This window comes from Hemibagrus wyckioides, linkage group LG12, assembly GCF_019097595.1.
Source record: "Hemibagrus wyckioides isolate EC202008001 linkage group LG12, SWU_Hwy_1.0, whole genome shotgun sequence".
Lineage (NCBI taxonomy): Eukaryota > Metazoa > Chordata > Actinopteri > Siluriformes > Bagridae > Hemibagrus > Hemibagrus wyckioides.
The window spans coordinates 12,052,761-12,068,090 of record NC_080721.1 but is presented as its reverse complement, the minus strand read 5'-3'; the positions used below and the strand labels follow the sequence as shown (position 1 = coordinate 12,068,090).

At 42.3% G+C, this 15,330-nt stretch overlaps 1 protein-coding gene across 6 annotated transcripts; it reads right to left on the bottom strand.

The window, feature by feature from the left end:
• Positions 1-4,571: 4,571 nt before the first annotated feature.
• Positions 4,572-13,542, bottom strand: LOC131362369 (nuclear body protein SP140-like). Of its 6 annotated transcripts, none has more exons than XM_058404268.1 (15): positions 12,972-13,539; positions 12,706-12,868; positions 12,077-12,251; positions 11,766-11,951; positions 10,250-10,383; positions 10,078-10,125; positions 9,931-9,976; positions 9,629-9,817; positions 9,329-9,468; positions 9,060-9,122; positions 6,378-6,505; positions 6,170-6,278; positions 6,011-6,085; positions 5,359-5,520; positions 4,572-5,149 (listed from the first exon to the last, which is right to left on the bottom strand). In XM_058404268.1, the coding sequence occupies exons 2-15, from the start codon at positions 12,847-12,849 to the stop codon at positions 5,069-5,071; spliced, it is 1,680 nt and encodes a 559-aa protein (XP_058260251.1). In that variant the 5' UTR covers positions 12,850-12,868; positions 12,972-13,539; the 3' UTR covers positions 4,572-5,068. The 6 variants fall into 6 exon arrangements, 5 of the variants coding, with proteins under 5 accessions (XP_058260251.1, XP_058260250.1, XP_058260249.1 ...); XM_058404267.1 differs by having other exon boundaries at positions 12,706-12,887; positions 12,972-13,538; XM_058404266.1 differs by having other exon boundaries at positions 12,706-12,873; positions 12,972-13,537.
• Between the last annotated feature and the right edge of the window lie 1,788 nt (positions 13,543-15,330).

Sequence of the window (15,330 nt, the reverse complement as noted above, 5' to 3'; positions counted from 1 at the left end):
CGTGAGTCAGCAGAGTGAACAGCAATGGACTGAGCACACAGCCCTGAGGTGCTCCAGTGCTCAGTGTGGTGGTGCTGGAGATACTGCTCCCGATCCGGACTGACTGAGGTCTCCCAGTCAGGAAATCCAGGATCCAGTTGCAGAGAGAGGTGTTCAGGCCCAGGAGACTCAGCTTCTTAACCAGCTGCTGAGGGATGATTGTGTTGAATGCTGAACTGAAATCTATGAACAGCATTCGAACATAGGAGTCTTTGCAGTCCAGGTGTGTGAGGGCCAGATGGAGGGTTGTGGTGATGGCGTCTTCCGTGGAACGGTTAGGACGATACGCAAACTGCAAAGGGTCCAGCGAGGGTGGTAGCTGTGACTTGATGTGCCTCATGACGAGCCTCTCGAAGCATTTCATCACGATTGGTGTGAGTGCAACGGGACGGTAGTCATTGAGGCAGGAAACCGTGGACTTCTTTGGCACAGGGACGATGGTCGTTGTCTTGAGGCACGTAGGGATGATGGAGCTGCTCAGCGAGATGTTGAAGATGTCAGTGAAGACATCTGCTAGCTGCTCCGCACACTCCCTGAGAACTCTGCCAGGAATGTTGTCTGGTCCAGTGGACTTCCGTGGGTTAACTCTGTATAGAGTTCTCCTCACATCAGCCGTGGTGAGACAAAGCACTGGGTCATTAGGAGGAGGGATGGTCTTCCTCGCTGTTGTGTTGTTCTGTGCCTCAAACCGAGCGTAGAAGTCGTTCAGCGCATCTGGGAGGGAGGCGTCACTGTCACAGGCAGGTGAAGTTGTCCTGTAGTTGGTGATCGCCTGAATGCCCTGCCACATGCGCCGGGAGTCTCTGCTGTTCTGGAAGTGGCCGTGGATTCTCTGGGCGTGTGCGCGCTTCGCCTCTCTGATCGCTCGGGACAGTTTGGCCCTTGCTGTTTTTAAGGCCGCCCTGTCCCCCGATCTGAAGGCAGAGTCTCTCGATTTCAGGAGAGCACGCACTTTCTCAGTCATCCACGGCTTCTGGTTGGAGCGTGTTGTGATGGTCTTGGAGACAGTCACGTCATCGATGCATTTCCCGATGTAGCTGGTCACTGATGCCGTGTATTCCTCCAAATCAATAGAGTCGCCGTTGGTTGCAGCCTCCCTAAACATGTCCCAGTCAGTGCACTCAAAACAGTCCTGAAGAGCAGAGATGGCTCCTGCTGGCCAGGTCTTAACCTGTTTCAGAACCGGTTTAGAGCGTCTGACGAGTGGTCTGTATGCTGGAATCAACATAACAGAGATGTGGTCTGAGTAGCCGAGGTGGGGGCGGGGCTCCGCACGATACGCGCCGGGAATGTTTGAATAAACAACATCCAGCGTGTTCGTCCCTCTCGTAGCAAAGTCCACATGCTGGTGGAATTTAGGGAGCACTGTTCTGAGATTTGCATGATTGAAATCTCCGGCGATGATGAACAGTCCGTTGGGGTGAGCATTCTGCAGCTCGCTAATAGCTCCGTACAGCTCACACAGAGCCTCCTTAGCATTAGCGCTGGGTGGAATGTACACTCCGATAATGAGAGTAGTGGTGAATTCCCGGGGTAAATAAAAAGGTCTGCATCTAACAGTTACAAACTCCACTACCGATGAGCAGTAGTTAGACACAAGCACAGAGTCTTTACACCATTCCGTGTTGATGTAAACACACACGCCACCACCGCGAGTCTTACCGCACAGAGCTGCATTCCTGTCGGCACGAAACACGGTTAGTCTGGCTAGCTGAATGGCGGCGTCCGGAACTCTGTCGCTGAGCCACGTCTCCGTGAAAACAAAGACGCAGCAGTCTCTGAACTCACGCCGTGTAGTTTGCTGGAGTCGGATGTAGTCCAGTTTATTATCCAGTGAGCAGACGTTGGACAAGATGATGGAAGGGAGTGCCGGCCGGCTAGGGTTGGTTGTTAGCCTAGCACGGACACCTGCTCTTTTACCGCACTTCCGCTTCCTCGAACAACGCTTGCGACGTCCTCTCTCCCGGCCACCGGCATCAGGCGACGCCGAGGATTGAAGGCCTGGACTTCGCAGCAAGCCGAGTTCGCGAAGTTTGCAGAGTAGTTCATCATGCAAGTTAGTAACTGCATGATTTCTGTACCGTAATATCGTCTGGCGGTCGTATACATGAACACCACTGACTTTGGCGTCCATGCACTTTAAGTTTAGCGCTAAAACAAAAAGAAAGCACCATTTTGGTTCCGGAGTGGCCGCTGCGTGCTACTGCCGCGCCGCCATCTATTACTAGTAATAATCTATTATTAGGAGTACAAAGACAAATGTGCCTTGCCTACAGTCAAGCATGGTGGTGGGAGTGTCATGGTCTGGGCCTGCATGAGTGCTGCCAGCACTGGGGAGCTACAGTTCATTGAGGGAACCATGAATGCCAGCATGTACTGTGACATACTGAAGCAGAGCATGATCCCCTCCCTTCGGAGACTGCGTCGCAGGGCAGTATTCCAACATGATAACGACACACCTCCAAGACGACCACTGCCTTGCTAAAGAAGCTAAGGGTAAAGGTGATGGACTGGCCAAGCATGTCTCCAGACCTAAACCCTATTGAGCATCTGTGGGGCATCCTCAAATGGAAGGTGGGGGAGCGCAAGGTCTCTAACATCCACCAGCTCTGTGATGTCATCATGGAGGAGTGGAAGAGGACTCCAGTGGCAACCTGTGAAGCTCTGGTGAACTCCATGCCCAAGAGGGTTAAGGCAGTGCTGGAGAATAATGGTGGCCACACAAAATATTGACACTTTGGGCCCAATTTGGACATTTCCACTTAGAGGTGTAGTCACTTTTGTTGCCAAAGGTTTAGACATTAATGGCTGTGTGTTGAGTTATTTTGAGGGGACAGCAAATTTACACTGTTATACAGGCTGTACACTCACTACTTTACATTGGAGCAGAGTGGCATTTCTTCAGTGTTGTCACATGAAAAGATATAATGAAATATTTACAAAAATGTCAGGGGTGTACTCACTTTTGTGAGATACTGTATATTTGGGAACAATTCCTTTCGTTTTATGTTTAGGTTTTGTTCTGTAGTTCAGTTCTTAGTATTACTAGAACATATGGCACTCACAAACCACACAATTCCTGTCTCACATGAAATGCTTTCAGTGACGTGTTTATTCTACAGGTCCCACGTCACTCAGCGTCACATCTGGGTTTTGTGCAGGAAGCCAGAAAATGAAAGACATGAAAGCACGAAAACAAACTGCAAAAAATTGTTCCTAGAATAAAATGTCATATTCTAATCGGTTTAGCAATTTTTTGGTTCATAGTCATCATAGAGGCAGATTCACAGATGAAAACAGTTTGCGTCTTTTCCACAGCTCTATTCAGCCATGACTGGACCCCCTCACATGTCTCTATCCAAGTCTCTAACCATCACACTTAGTCAGTAGTACAAACCATTGTCATTATTAAAAGTGGGTTGTGCTCAAGAAAAGGTTAAGAAACAATGGTTTAATGCCCTGAATACTTTTTTATTTAAAAAAAAAAGAAATAAAATAACCTATAAATGGTAACTTTATTTTTATGATTCAATTTGCCAACACAATTCCCCTTGAAACCTTAATATGGTACAAATAAAATTAAATTAAATTTTTGATTTTATCAGTTAATGTTTTGATTGGTTTATAAAGTAGTTTTCTTTCTTTATTTCTTATTATTTATTAGTGTTCAGTGTGTGTGAAAGAAAAAATGCTAGTGGATTATAAAGATGGTGTCAAACTCCTTCTCAAAGATCTTTTTCATCTTGGCTCCCATCTTGCCAGCATTATCCTGCACAGACACACCAATAACTTTCATGAATTGCATAAAGCTATACAGAAATAGCTGTATAGCTTTCACTTCCTGGTTTCCGTACGGACATTTAAGCAGAGTGCACACACTAGTTTGGTTTTTCTTGGAGACTATTGGTAGATGCTGTGCATGTAAAACATTACTCCACTGATCTCAGTAATATTATAAGATGCAGTTTAGCTTATTTGTTAGTGTGCCGGCCTCCCATGCTGGAGACCTGGGTTCGAGACCCGCTCAGAGTTGTATATATTATTTGAGAATTTCTTGCAATAGTTTAAGCAACATATCGCTTAAACGGTAATACGGAAACGGAAACGTTTCCAACGCTAAAATATTGCTCATGTTGTGCTTAAGTGTGCTGTTACTTTTCATGCTGATAAGTATTGTAGTTTATTTTATATTAATTTTTAAATGCATTTTTTACGGACTTCACTTCCTGGTTTCCGTACGGACATTTAAGGACATTTATGAAGCTGAAGCATTAAGAGTTCCTTTCACTGGAACTAAGGGGTCGAGCCCAACCCCTGAAAAACAACACCTGAACTCAATGATTTGGAGGGGTTTCCCAAAACTTTTGGCAATATAATATAGATAGATAGATAGATAGATAGATAGATAGATAGATAGATAGATAGATAGATAGATAGATAGATAGATAGATAGATGAGCAAACATGCTGCTCTTTAGTGGAACAAGACATCAGGAATGAATAGATAAACAGATTAAGAAACAAAGAGTTTATTTTTAGATATGATTATTGCAGAGTCATACACATCTGTCCATGGGCTAACAAAGAAAAAAGAAAAAAATGTCAGCTTTAATTTCCATCTTTACAAGTTCTATGGACATCAATGTTAGTACATTACTACAAAGAAAATGCTAGATCCAAAAGAAAATAGTATTTAGACATTTCACTTGAATTGACATAGATTAAGAATTTATAATATTATATTACAACACGCTTTCATTTTTAGGAACACACTTAGTGAGAGACATCGGGCACAAATTCAGTAGGATGCTAGCTCTAAAATGACTAAAATGTTCAACAAGAATTATAGAAGCTGATCAATTCACTCTAAAAGTTAGACACTAACTATGCTTTGTGAACAATAAGATTCTATGGTGAAGACTTAACTTTAAAATGTAGAAACAATGGTTGATTTTAGCCGCCAAAGACCAAAACCACTGGATATTATAGACGCTACTGAATTTTAAAGACACTACTGGACTGTAAAGACACTACTGGAAATTGAAGACAGTGTGAAGATCTTCTTCAAACATGTTGAACAGTCTAGCTCCCATCTTGCCAAACTCATTAGCCTGTGCACACACACACACACACATGCAAACACACAGACACACACGCACACACACACACACACACACACACAAATTATTTATCCGGCAGCAATTTAAGACATTTTTAAAAAAAAAGACATATTCAATTATATTTTGTACATTATTAAAGTAGATAAATTACAGAAGAAGCCTTGTACTGAATGATGAATGATGATGTCAGAGATACACACCACGAATTTTCCTCTTGCCTTGTTAAATATCTTGCAGTTGTTGAAAATGAGAATGATGTCATTCACGAACTCAGCCATGGTTTTATATTCCTTATTCTGCAGCTTGGTTTTCATTCTGTTCAGCCACATGGGCTTGGGGTTCATACTGCTGTATTTCTCCACCTGAACGAGGGCACAGTTAAAGGAAAGGTTGGGTGAAGTAATATCATGTCTCTCATGCCATTATTTTATAATGATTAAAATTCTGATTTGATTTGCATTAAAATAGGAGCTAGTATACAGGCATGTAAATTCTCAGAAGGTATAATTCTCCCAGGGATCTATGCTGAAGGCTAAGAAAGATCGATGGGGACAATTTGTTTCTGTTTTTCATTTCAGTGGTGCAAATCACAGCCTGATATGATCCCAAAAGATCAGTGATAAAGGTGCACTTTTTAATGTTATCCACTGTATTGAATGTAAACAGATCAAACTGTAAGCAGAAACCATGATGTATTGAAAATTGTGTATAACAGTGTGATGAAGTGATTATATCTTTCCGATCTTTTTTCGAACAGTATCATATATGACTGAAATAATAACTGTAACTTGCACTAAAGTAAACGCTTCAGGATATGTAATCTTCATGTAAGCATTTAGATGAAGTTCTCACTGTTGTAGTAGGGTCATCTGTAAACACACGCCGCGTGTCCTCCTTATACAAACGCAACAGCATATACTCACAACGCTGATGAAGGAACAAAACAGACATAATCAGTGACACAGCTCTGTATCCATTTGTGTGTGTGTGTGTGTGTGTGTGTGTGCCTACCCTACAATTTCCAGAAACAGGACTTTGCAAAGCCTCTGTAAGATTCATTTTAATCCGCAGTCCCTGGTTAGTTTTTTTTTGCACACAGAAAGTGCACCTCCATGTATCCCTACACACACACACACACACACACACACACCTTTCTCAAATTCTTTGGTCTATATACACTTTATTCAACTTTATTCTCGAATGTTTCTGTTTTTCTCACTCAGTTTCATCTTCCTGTAGAGTTGGTAAGTGGCAGTCACGGTGAAAGGCTCGTGGACACCCGTCACAGCAGACCAGATTTCCCCAAGTGTTACAGATGTAGCACACATCATCATTATCATGATCCTGCTGGATTAGAAAGTAAAGAAGATTGAGTTGTTAGAGGACTAGATTTAAAATTGCACATTTACATCTTATGTCCTTTTTTTTTTGTTACATATGGTCTGTAGCTGACAAGCTTTCCAAAAAGAAAATAAAGAATATTTGGTCGCATGAGTGGTAGTGGCAAACTTAATAGAAACAACTGTTGTGAATTCACTGAAGCAGACCAGGGGATTCGGAAGTAGTGTTGGAGATTAGAACACACTGTGGGGGGTACTGCGGTCATCAAGTCCAGTGAAAAGGAACATACATTGCAGTTTTAAAGGCCTTGAGTGGGCAGGCCTTGAAGGTGTGACAAATACAAAAGCCTAGAGGTGATACTCTTAAACAAAAAAGGGGAGGTAGACCTCACAGGTGAAAACTCCTTGGTATGATAATGCAAAAGCTTAGAGGTGATACTCTTAAACAAAGTATTGAATGGGAGAAAGATCCCCAGAGTTGCACCGCCACCCAAACGTTAGCTGGTTCACAGTTCCTGATCGTCTGATTTGATCACCATTTGGTGGTGAGAGCTGGGATATCATCATCATCATCATCATCATCATTGTCTCCTGCTTATCCGTAACCGGGTCTCGGGGGCAGCAGTCTAAGCAGGGATGCCCAGACTTCCCTCTCCCTAGCCACTTCCTCCAACTCCTCCAGGGGAATTCCAAGGCGTTCTCAGGTCAGCCGAGAGACATAGTCCCTCCTGGGTCTTCCCCGGGGTCTCTTCCCGGTGGGGCATGCCCGGAACACCTCCCCTGGGAGACGTCCAGGAGGCATCCGAAACATATGCCCAAGCCACCTCAACGGGCCCCTTTCGATGTGGAGGAACAGCGGCTCTACTCCAAGCTCCTCCCGTGTGACAGAGCTCCTGATCCTATCTCTAAGGGAACACCCCCCCACCTTTCGAAGAAAACTCATTTCGGCCGCCTGTATCTGGGATCTTGTCCTTTCGGTCATGACCCAAAGCTCATGACCATAAGTGAGAGTAGGAACGTAGATTGACTGGTAAATCGAGAGCTTCGCTTTTCAGCTCAGCTCCTTCTTCACCAGGCCAGTACACTGCACCAGTCCGTCTGTCAATCTCACGCTGCATCCTTCCCTCACTTGTAAACAAAACCCTGAGATACTTAAACTCCTCCACTTGAGGGAGGAACACCCCTCCAACCTGGAGGGGACAAACCACCTTTTTCCAGTCAAAAACCATGGCCACGGATTTGGAGGTGCTGATCCTCATCTCAGCCGCTTTGCACTCGGCTGCAAACTGCCCCAGTGCATGCTGTAAGTTCTGGCTCGAAGGAGCCAATAGGACAACATCATCTGCAAAAAGCAGAGATGAAATCCTATGGTCCCCAAACCGGACTCCCTCCACCACCTGGCTGCGCCTAGAAATTCATAAAAATAATGAACAGAACCGGTGACAAAGGACAGCCCAGTCGGAGTCCAACGTGCACTGAGAACAGATCTGACTTACAGCCGGCAATATGAACCAAGCTCCCGCTCCAGTCATATAGAGACCGAACAGCCTTTAACAGAGGGCCACGGACCCCGTACTCCCAGAGCACCTCCCAAGAGGGACACGGTTGAATGCCTTCTCCAAGTCCACAAAACATATGTGGACTGGTTGGGCAAACTCTCATGAACCCTCAAGCACCCTGTGAAGGGAATAGAGCTGGTCCAGTGTTCCACGACTAGGACGAAAACCGCATTGTTCCTCCTGAATCCAAGGTTCGACTGAAGGTCGGACTCTCCTCTCCAGTACCATGGAATAGACTTTCCCTGGGAGGCTGAGGAGTGTGATCCCCCTGTAGTTGGAACACACCCTCCAATCCCCCTTCTTAAAAGATGGACCACCACCCCGGTCGCCCAGTCCAGAGGCACTGTCCCTGACTGCCATGCTATGTTGCAATCTCATCCACTCCTGGCGCCTTGCCACCAAGGAGCTGCTGGACTACCTCAGTGACTTCAGCTTGGGTAATGGATGAATCTACCTCTGAGTCCTCAGCCTCTGCTTCCTCTACAGAAGGCATGTCAGTGGGATTGAGGAGATCCTCAAAGTATTCCTTCCACCTTCCGACAATATCCCTAGTCAAGGTCAGCAATTCTCTACCCGCACTGTAAACAGTGTTGCAGCTCGCTTGGCCTGCCAGTACTCATCAGCTGCCTCCGGGGTCCCACGAGCCAAGCAGGCTCGATAGGACTCCTTTTACAGCTTGACTGCATCCCTTACTTCCAGTGTCCACTGGGTTCGGGGACTGGTGCCACGACAGGCACCAGAGACCTTACGGCCACAGCTCCTGATAGCTGTGTCAACAATGGAGGAGGAGAACATGGCCCACTCATGTCCCCAACCTCCCTTGAAATCTTGTCGAAACTCTTCCGGATATGTAGCTGGGATATGTAAATGATTATACAAAGAGAAATGTATGTTGCAGTAGATTTCTAGAGTGACCACAAAATATGTTTTCCCACACAACTTTGGGTGCAATTTCATCATATACTCCTGCTATCAGGATGGTGACAGGGGTTTGAGACTCACCTGGTTTTCAGGACAACACAGACGACAGTAACACAGCAGTGAATGGATATACAGGATTTTTTCCTGCAAGCAGAACATATACGGGAAGATTTAATACATTTATAGGTTTCTTTGTACCTAATCTGTCGAGTTACTCTGTGCTTATTAACAGAGCGTGAATATTTAGTTGAATAAATGTATAGTGACTTGTAGGAGCGATACAGTACACACAATGTAGGAACTGTAGGAACTATAATATGCTCAAGCATCTGTAAATATCATTGTCGTACCTTCACCAGGTAGTTGAGGGTTTTGCCGTGACACAGTATATCTTTCTTCCAGTGTCCTTCTGTCAGAGTTATCTCCTGCTTTACGAACTCCTCAGGACTGAACCAGTGCTCCTCTGTTCGGATGCTCTTACTGCTTGGCCCTGCAGCACAAACACACACTATGTATTCTTATTGTGTTTTGATTGTTCATATTTTGTCATATCGACCCGGTGCAGTCTCACTGTGTGCTTTCATATATTTCTGTTGCTACAGCTTTATTCTGCCTTATCCTAATGTGTACAGTTTTCCAGTTCTGATTACCTGCAAATCTGCTTTTATATAAAGTCCCACTGGCAGATCCACAGCAGACTGGTAAAGCAAAATTTTGGAATTTTGACAAATCCACTGGCTTACTGTCGTCTTCCTCTTCTTCTTCTTGTTTTATGTCCTCTTCTTCTTCTTCTTCTTCTTCTTGTTTTATGTCCTCTTCTTCAATCTTTACATTGGACACTGACTCCAAAAGACCGGAGTAAAGCAACACACAAGCAGAAAAACACAAAAATAAATGGCACAATTTATTTTAGCCTATGCAACTAAGTAAATAAAGGCCTGTGCATACTAACGAGGGCTGGAGCTTTCCGCCACACAGCTAGAAGCAAGTCTTGTTTTCTGTAGTAAAGAAAAGTAAAAATTATTTTTACTGAAAAATGCATGGCAAATATTTAAAAGCATGATACAAGTGGAAAAAGAGTAAACAGCAGACACAGTACCTTCTGATCATAGCGCCTGTAAGTGCGTGGACACTGCAAATGACCCTCCTTCCAAAAAAATAAAAGAAAAAATTAACATGAATTTTTAACATAGCAATAAATTTGTGTAAGCCTGTGCAGTATGAACACAGGTCCAAAAACACTTAATTAGTAGTGAAAAATATAGCTTTACGTTTAGAAGGTTCTGCAGTGGGGTGTTTCGGTAGCGGATGCTGTGTTTCCAGTTCTTGCTATTTCCCTTTCCTGAAAATCTCTCAAACTCATGTGGGGTGAACCACTGGTCCTCTGACAAAACGCACTCTTCCCCTGTAGGAACAAAACTTGATTCAGATCCCAGTTTAAATGCAGTATAAGAGCAAACACAGCTTTATTTCTTTAAGGAAATGAAATCATTTGTACTTGTCCTCCTTTTCTCTTTCTAAACACATCTACACACCACATGGGCTCGCATGCTGCATCTCAAACTTATAACCACATGCTTAACAAGCACCATGATGTCAAAAACATTGTATTTACATCTTTACTCTTTGTAATAGCAATATTTCTTATCTTGCATTTTTTGTCGTTTTGTTGTTTATCATTCAATACAGGGAAATAAAATTCTGCAGCTTCAGCTGGTTTTCAATTTTTGTACCACTGAAGAAAATTTGGATCAAATATTACATCATGTATAATCACATAACAGAAATATTTATTAGAGATTTATTACAAATGTATAATTGTCCTAATATGAGAGATTATTGTTTAATGATATACACATAAAGGTGTACCTTTGGCAAGCTTGCCTCGATATAATTAACTTTTATTATATAAAAGAAAAAAGGTTTACACAGTTCTCCAGTTTGCACATCATTTCATTTTGTTTCATTGCACATTTTCTTCTTCGGCCCTATGTGTCCTGTCTTCTGTTGGGTTTTTTTTTGTACTTCCTGTTTTTGCACTGTCTTGTCTTTGCTCTGTTTGTGGCTAGGACAAACCTGTATCCTAGCTCTGTGTTGTTTCTGTTTGTAACTATATGTTGTTTATGTTGTTGATGTAGCACCAGGGTCCTGGAGGAACGTTGTTTCTGTTTATTTTTTATGTACTGCGTCAGCTATATGTTTAATTTCTAAAAGCTTCTTGACTTGACTTGACACTGCTGTCTTCTGGCTTAAACTCCATTTCTCAGAATGCCTCACCACAGCACCTAACCATCTCCTGCATTTACATCCAATGCCAGTGTTTCTGTGATATGTCGTATATAAGTGCCAGTCAGACTGCAAATGTTTTTTTTTCCCAAACATTGCTTCCTGTTCATCTAAACCAGTCTCTTCTAACCACCTTATAGTTAATTTTGTCTTGATTGCGCTTTTTAAAAAAATTAGGTATATAGGCTTAAATAAACACATAACAGTGACTAACAAAACATGTGAATATGTAAATATTAAATTTCAGCAATTGGATTTATGCATATTAGTTAATAATATAATATGATCTTACAATATAAAGAAAGAAGAAGGTAACCCATAAATTCCTGTTACTCCAAAACACACCACAAGCCTAACTCAGTGTCTGTCCCTCAAGCAGGTGAACATTTAAACATTCTTTTTCTAAACCTATCATGAGGTGACGCTCCAAATATTGTCCCGATACTGAAATTAAAGTCTTTATAAACCATCAATTAAAATATATAATTTTCACCAACTCACAGAACGTGGGCTCCTTGGCTGCTTTCTTCTGGCTGGATCCTGATGAAGGGCCTGGTTCCTCTTCCTTTATCTCTTCATCACCTCTCTTTCTCTTTCTTGTACCCTTCATTTGTGCTTCTTTCTCACCATCCTTATTCCTAAGTGGTTTCTCTGCATCGGGAAGCTTTACATGCTTCTTAAAGGAATCTAAAACAAGAGTCTCTACAGCCTTTAGGATTGGGTTCAGGATGAAAGAAAAAAAAGGTCTCGACTACAACAGAGGTATAACAAAAGAGATTAGCACAGAAAGGTGAAAAGTTGGAGTGACTGACCATCCTGGAGGTTCCTTAGCAGTGTGCGGAAAACATGGTATTCCTGCTGGATGTGGTCCTCTGACACACACTTCCAAAATTCTTTCACGTACACTCCTCCATTTTTCTCCACCCGGTCCAAAATCTTATACACACCGTCCTGTATTGTCTTCTTACTTTTCCTCTTTATTACCTCCTGCACAGAGAGTATTGAACAGGTCACCATTTTTCTCAGTAAATACATTTCTAAAGGTGCTATTGACATGAAATCACCAGAAATGTAAATTAAAATGTAAATATAGACAGCTTGGACCCAAATACCTGAGCTCTCAACATGTTAAAGTGCACAAGGTAAATGAACAGATTTACCTCACAGCACTGACCCAGTAGGCATCTTTCATAAAGGATAAATAAACAATATACAATTTTAAATAATGTGGAGGTGTATGGGGGGTAAGAGGGTAAGCACGGTCACGAGCGCTAATACATGTATATTTCGTACTGTAATTTATCTCGGAATCACAAGTACCACGCGTTCAGATTCCGGCCACGCTGGATACGACAAATAAATGTAGAAGGACGCTCAAGTCAATCAAATTAATTCTTTCCTAAAATTTATGTATGAAATGTATGTTAAAAGATTGTCTTGCCTTGTAGAGATCCTCAGGTACCAGGTCATGGTCTCGGAGCTGCATGAGGAAGACGTGCAGTTCCCTTATACAAGAGATCTCCGTCTTCTTGCGGCGAAAAAAAACAACCAACTCCTCATGAGTTATAAAGTCCAGCTGATCCATTCGGCTGCTGTTTCTCCGTCTGCTCTGTACAACAGTAACTAAATGTACAGTAATGTGTAATGAAGTGCCCCAGTTCAGCAAAACACACAACAACAACAACAATTTCCCAGCTGATTAATTACCTTTGTATATTTAATGTAAATGATGTAATTAAATTTGGCTTCCTGAAGTAAATAGAGGGCTTCTTGTTAAAGTCGCACTCTGCCTTCACAGATCCCAGTTAGGACTGAATGACGCTGAAACTGAGAGACCTGCAGAATAAATACGCCGCCGAAAGCATTTCGTGTGAGACAGGAACTGTGTGGTTTGTGAGAGCCATACCTTCTAGTAATACTAAGAACTGAACTACAAAACGAAACCTAAACATAAACATAAAACGAAAGGAGTGAAAGTGCGATAGTGAGTACATCCCTGACATTTTTGTAAATATTTTATTATATCTTTTCATGTGACAACACTGAAGAAATGCCGCTCTGCTACAATGTAAAGTAGTGAGTGTACAGCCTGTATAACAGTGTAAATTTGCTGTCCCCTCAAAATAATTCAACACACAAAGTGTCAATATTTTGTGTGGCCACCATTATTCTCCAGCTTTTGGGCATGGAGTTCACCAGAGCTTCACAGGTTGCCACTGGAGTCCTCTTCCACTCCTCCATGATGACATCACAGAGCTGGTGGATGCTAGACACCTTGCGCTCCCCCACCTTCCATTTGAGGATGGAATATTTACAAAAATGTCAGGGGTGTACTCACTTTTGTGAGATACTGTATATTTGGGAACAATTCCTTTCGTTTTATGTTTAGGTTTTGTTCTGTAGTTCAGTTCTTAGTATTACTAGAACATATGGCACTCACAAACCACACAGTTCCTGTCTCACATGAAATGCTTTCAGTGACGTGTTTATTCTACAGGTCCCACGTCACTCAGCGTCACATCTGGGTTTTGTGCAGGAAGCCAGAAAATGAAAGACCACAACATGAAAGCACGAAAACAAACTGCAAAAAATTGTTCCTAGAATAAAATGTCATATTCTAATCGGTTTAGCAATTTTTTGGTTCATAGTCATCATAGAGGCAGATTCACAGATGAAAACAGTTTGCGTCTTTTCCACAGCTCTATTCAGCCATGACTGGACCCCCTCACATGTCTCTATCCAAGTCTCTAACCATCACACTTAGTCAGTAGTACAAACCATTGTCATTATTAAAAGTGGGTTGTGCTCAACAAAAGGTTAAGAAACAATGGTTTAATGCCCTGAATACTTTTTTATTTAAAAAAAAAGAAGAAATAAAATAACCTATAAATGGTAACTTTATTTTTATGATTCAATCACACGCATTTTCTTCTGGAAATGCAAAATTCTAGTTATTATATTGGCTTGAAAAAGCCAACATACTGTTTTACTATTTAAGCTTGTTATTATTCTTAGACAATTAATTATCAAGAGTAACTCCTCCTAGAGCTTTCGAGCTACATGCACCAAACTCCGGAGAAGTGTGCTATTCCTTTTCTAAGGAATCGAAATTCCGGTATTCCCGGTATGGAAGCCCAAAGTGGCCTTTTTCCAGATAGAATTCCATTCAAAACTTTGGAGGTTTATAACTTGGTGGGGTTTTGAGATATCGACACCAAACTCACCCAGCTCCTTCAGAATCTTGGGTGGGATGAAGCCGTAAATTTTGGGTCCGATCGGAATTTTGGAATTCCGCTATAGCCCTGCCCCAAAATTCCCAAAATCACAAAACTACCCCAACATACACGTGACATATAAAAACACTCAGAACAATGAGGGGAACTTCGTGACGTGTGTTGGGTGACGTCACATGACGCCATGTGCGCACCACGCCCCCAAAATAAGCGGAATTTCAAAATTACACCAACATACACATGTGACATATAAAAACGCTCAGCACATTGAGGGAAACTTCATGACATGTGTTCTGGTGACACCTCCAAAAGTATTGGCACCCTATCGATCCACTCACCTCCAGAAGAATCGGGACCCTATCTGTCTGCTCTCCACGAAATATATCGCCATCCAATCTCTCCACCCATCTCCAAAAAGCATCGGACATTACAACTACTTGCTTCGTCAAGCCAACATCAAAGTTTGTCGCGACGAAATTTAAAAATCTAGTTATTATTATTATTCCGGTTCCTGGACTCACTACTAGTCCTAAACGGTAATAGCTAGAAACATGGTTCCTATGCTAAAATGTTGCTCATGTTGTGCTTAAATGTGCTGTTACTTTTCATGCTGATAAGTATTGTAGTGTATTTTATATTAATTTTTAAATTAATTTTTTACGGACTTCACTTCCTGGTTTCCGTACGGACATTTAAGGACATTTATGAAGCTGAAGCATTAAGAGTTCCTTTCACTGGAACTAAGGGGTCGAGCCCAACCCCTGAAAAACAACACCTGAACTCAATGATTTGGAGGGGTGTCCCAAAACTTTTGGCAATATATTATAGATAGA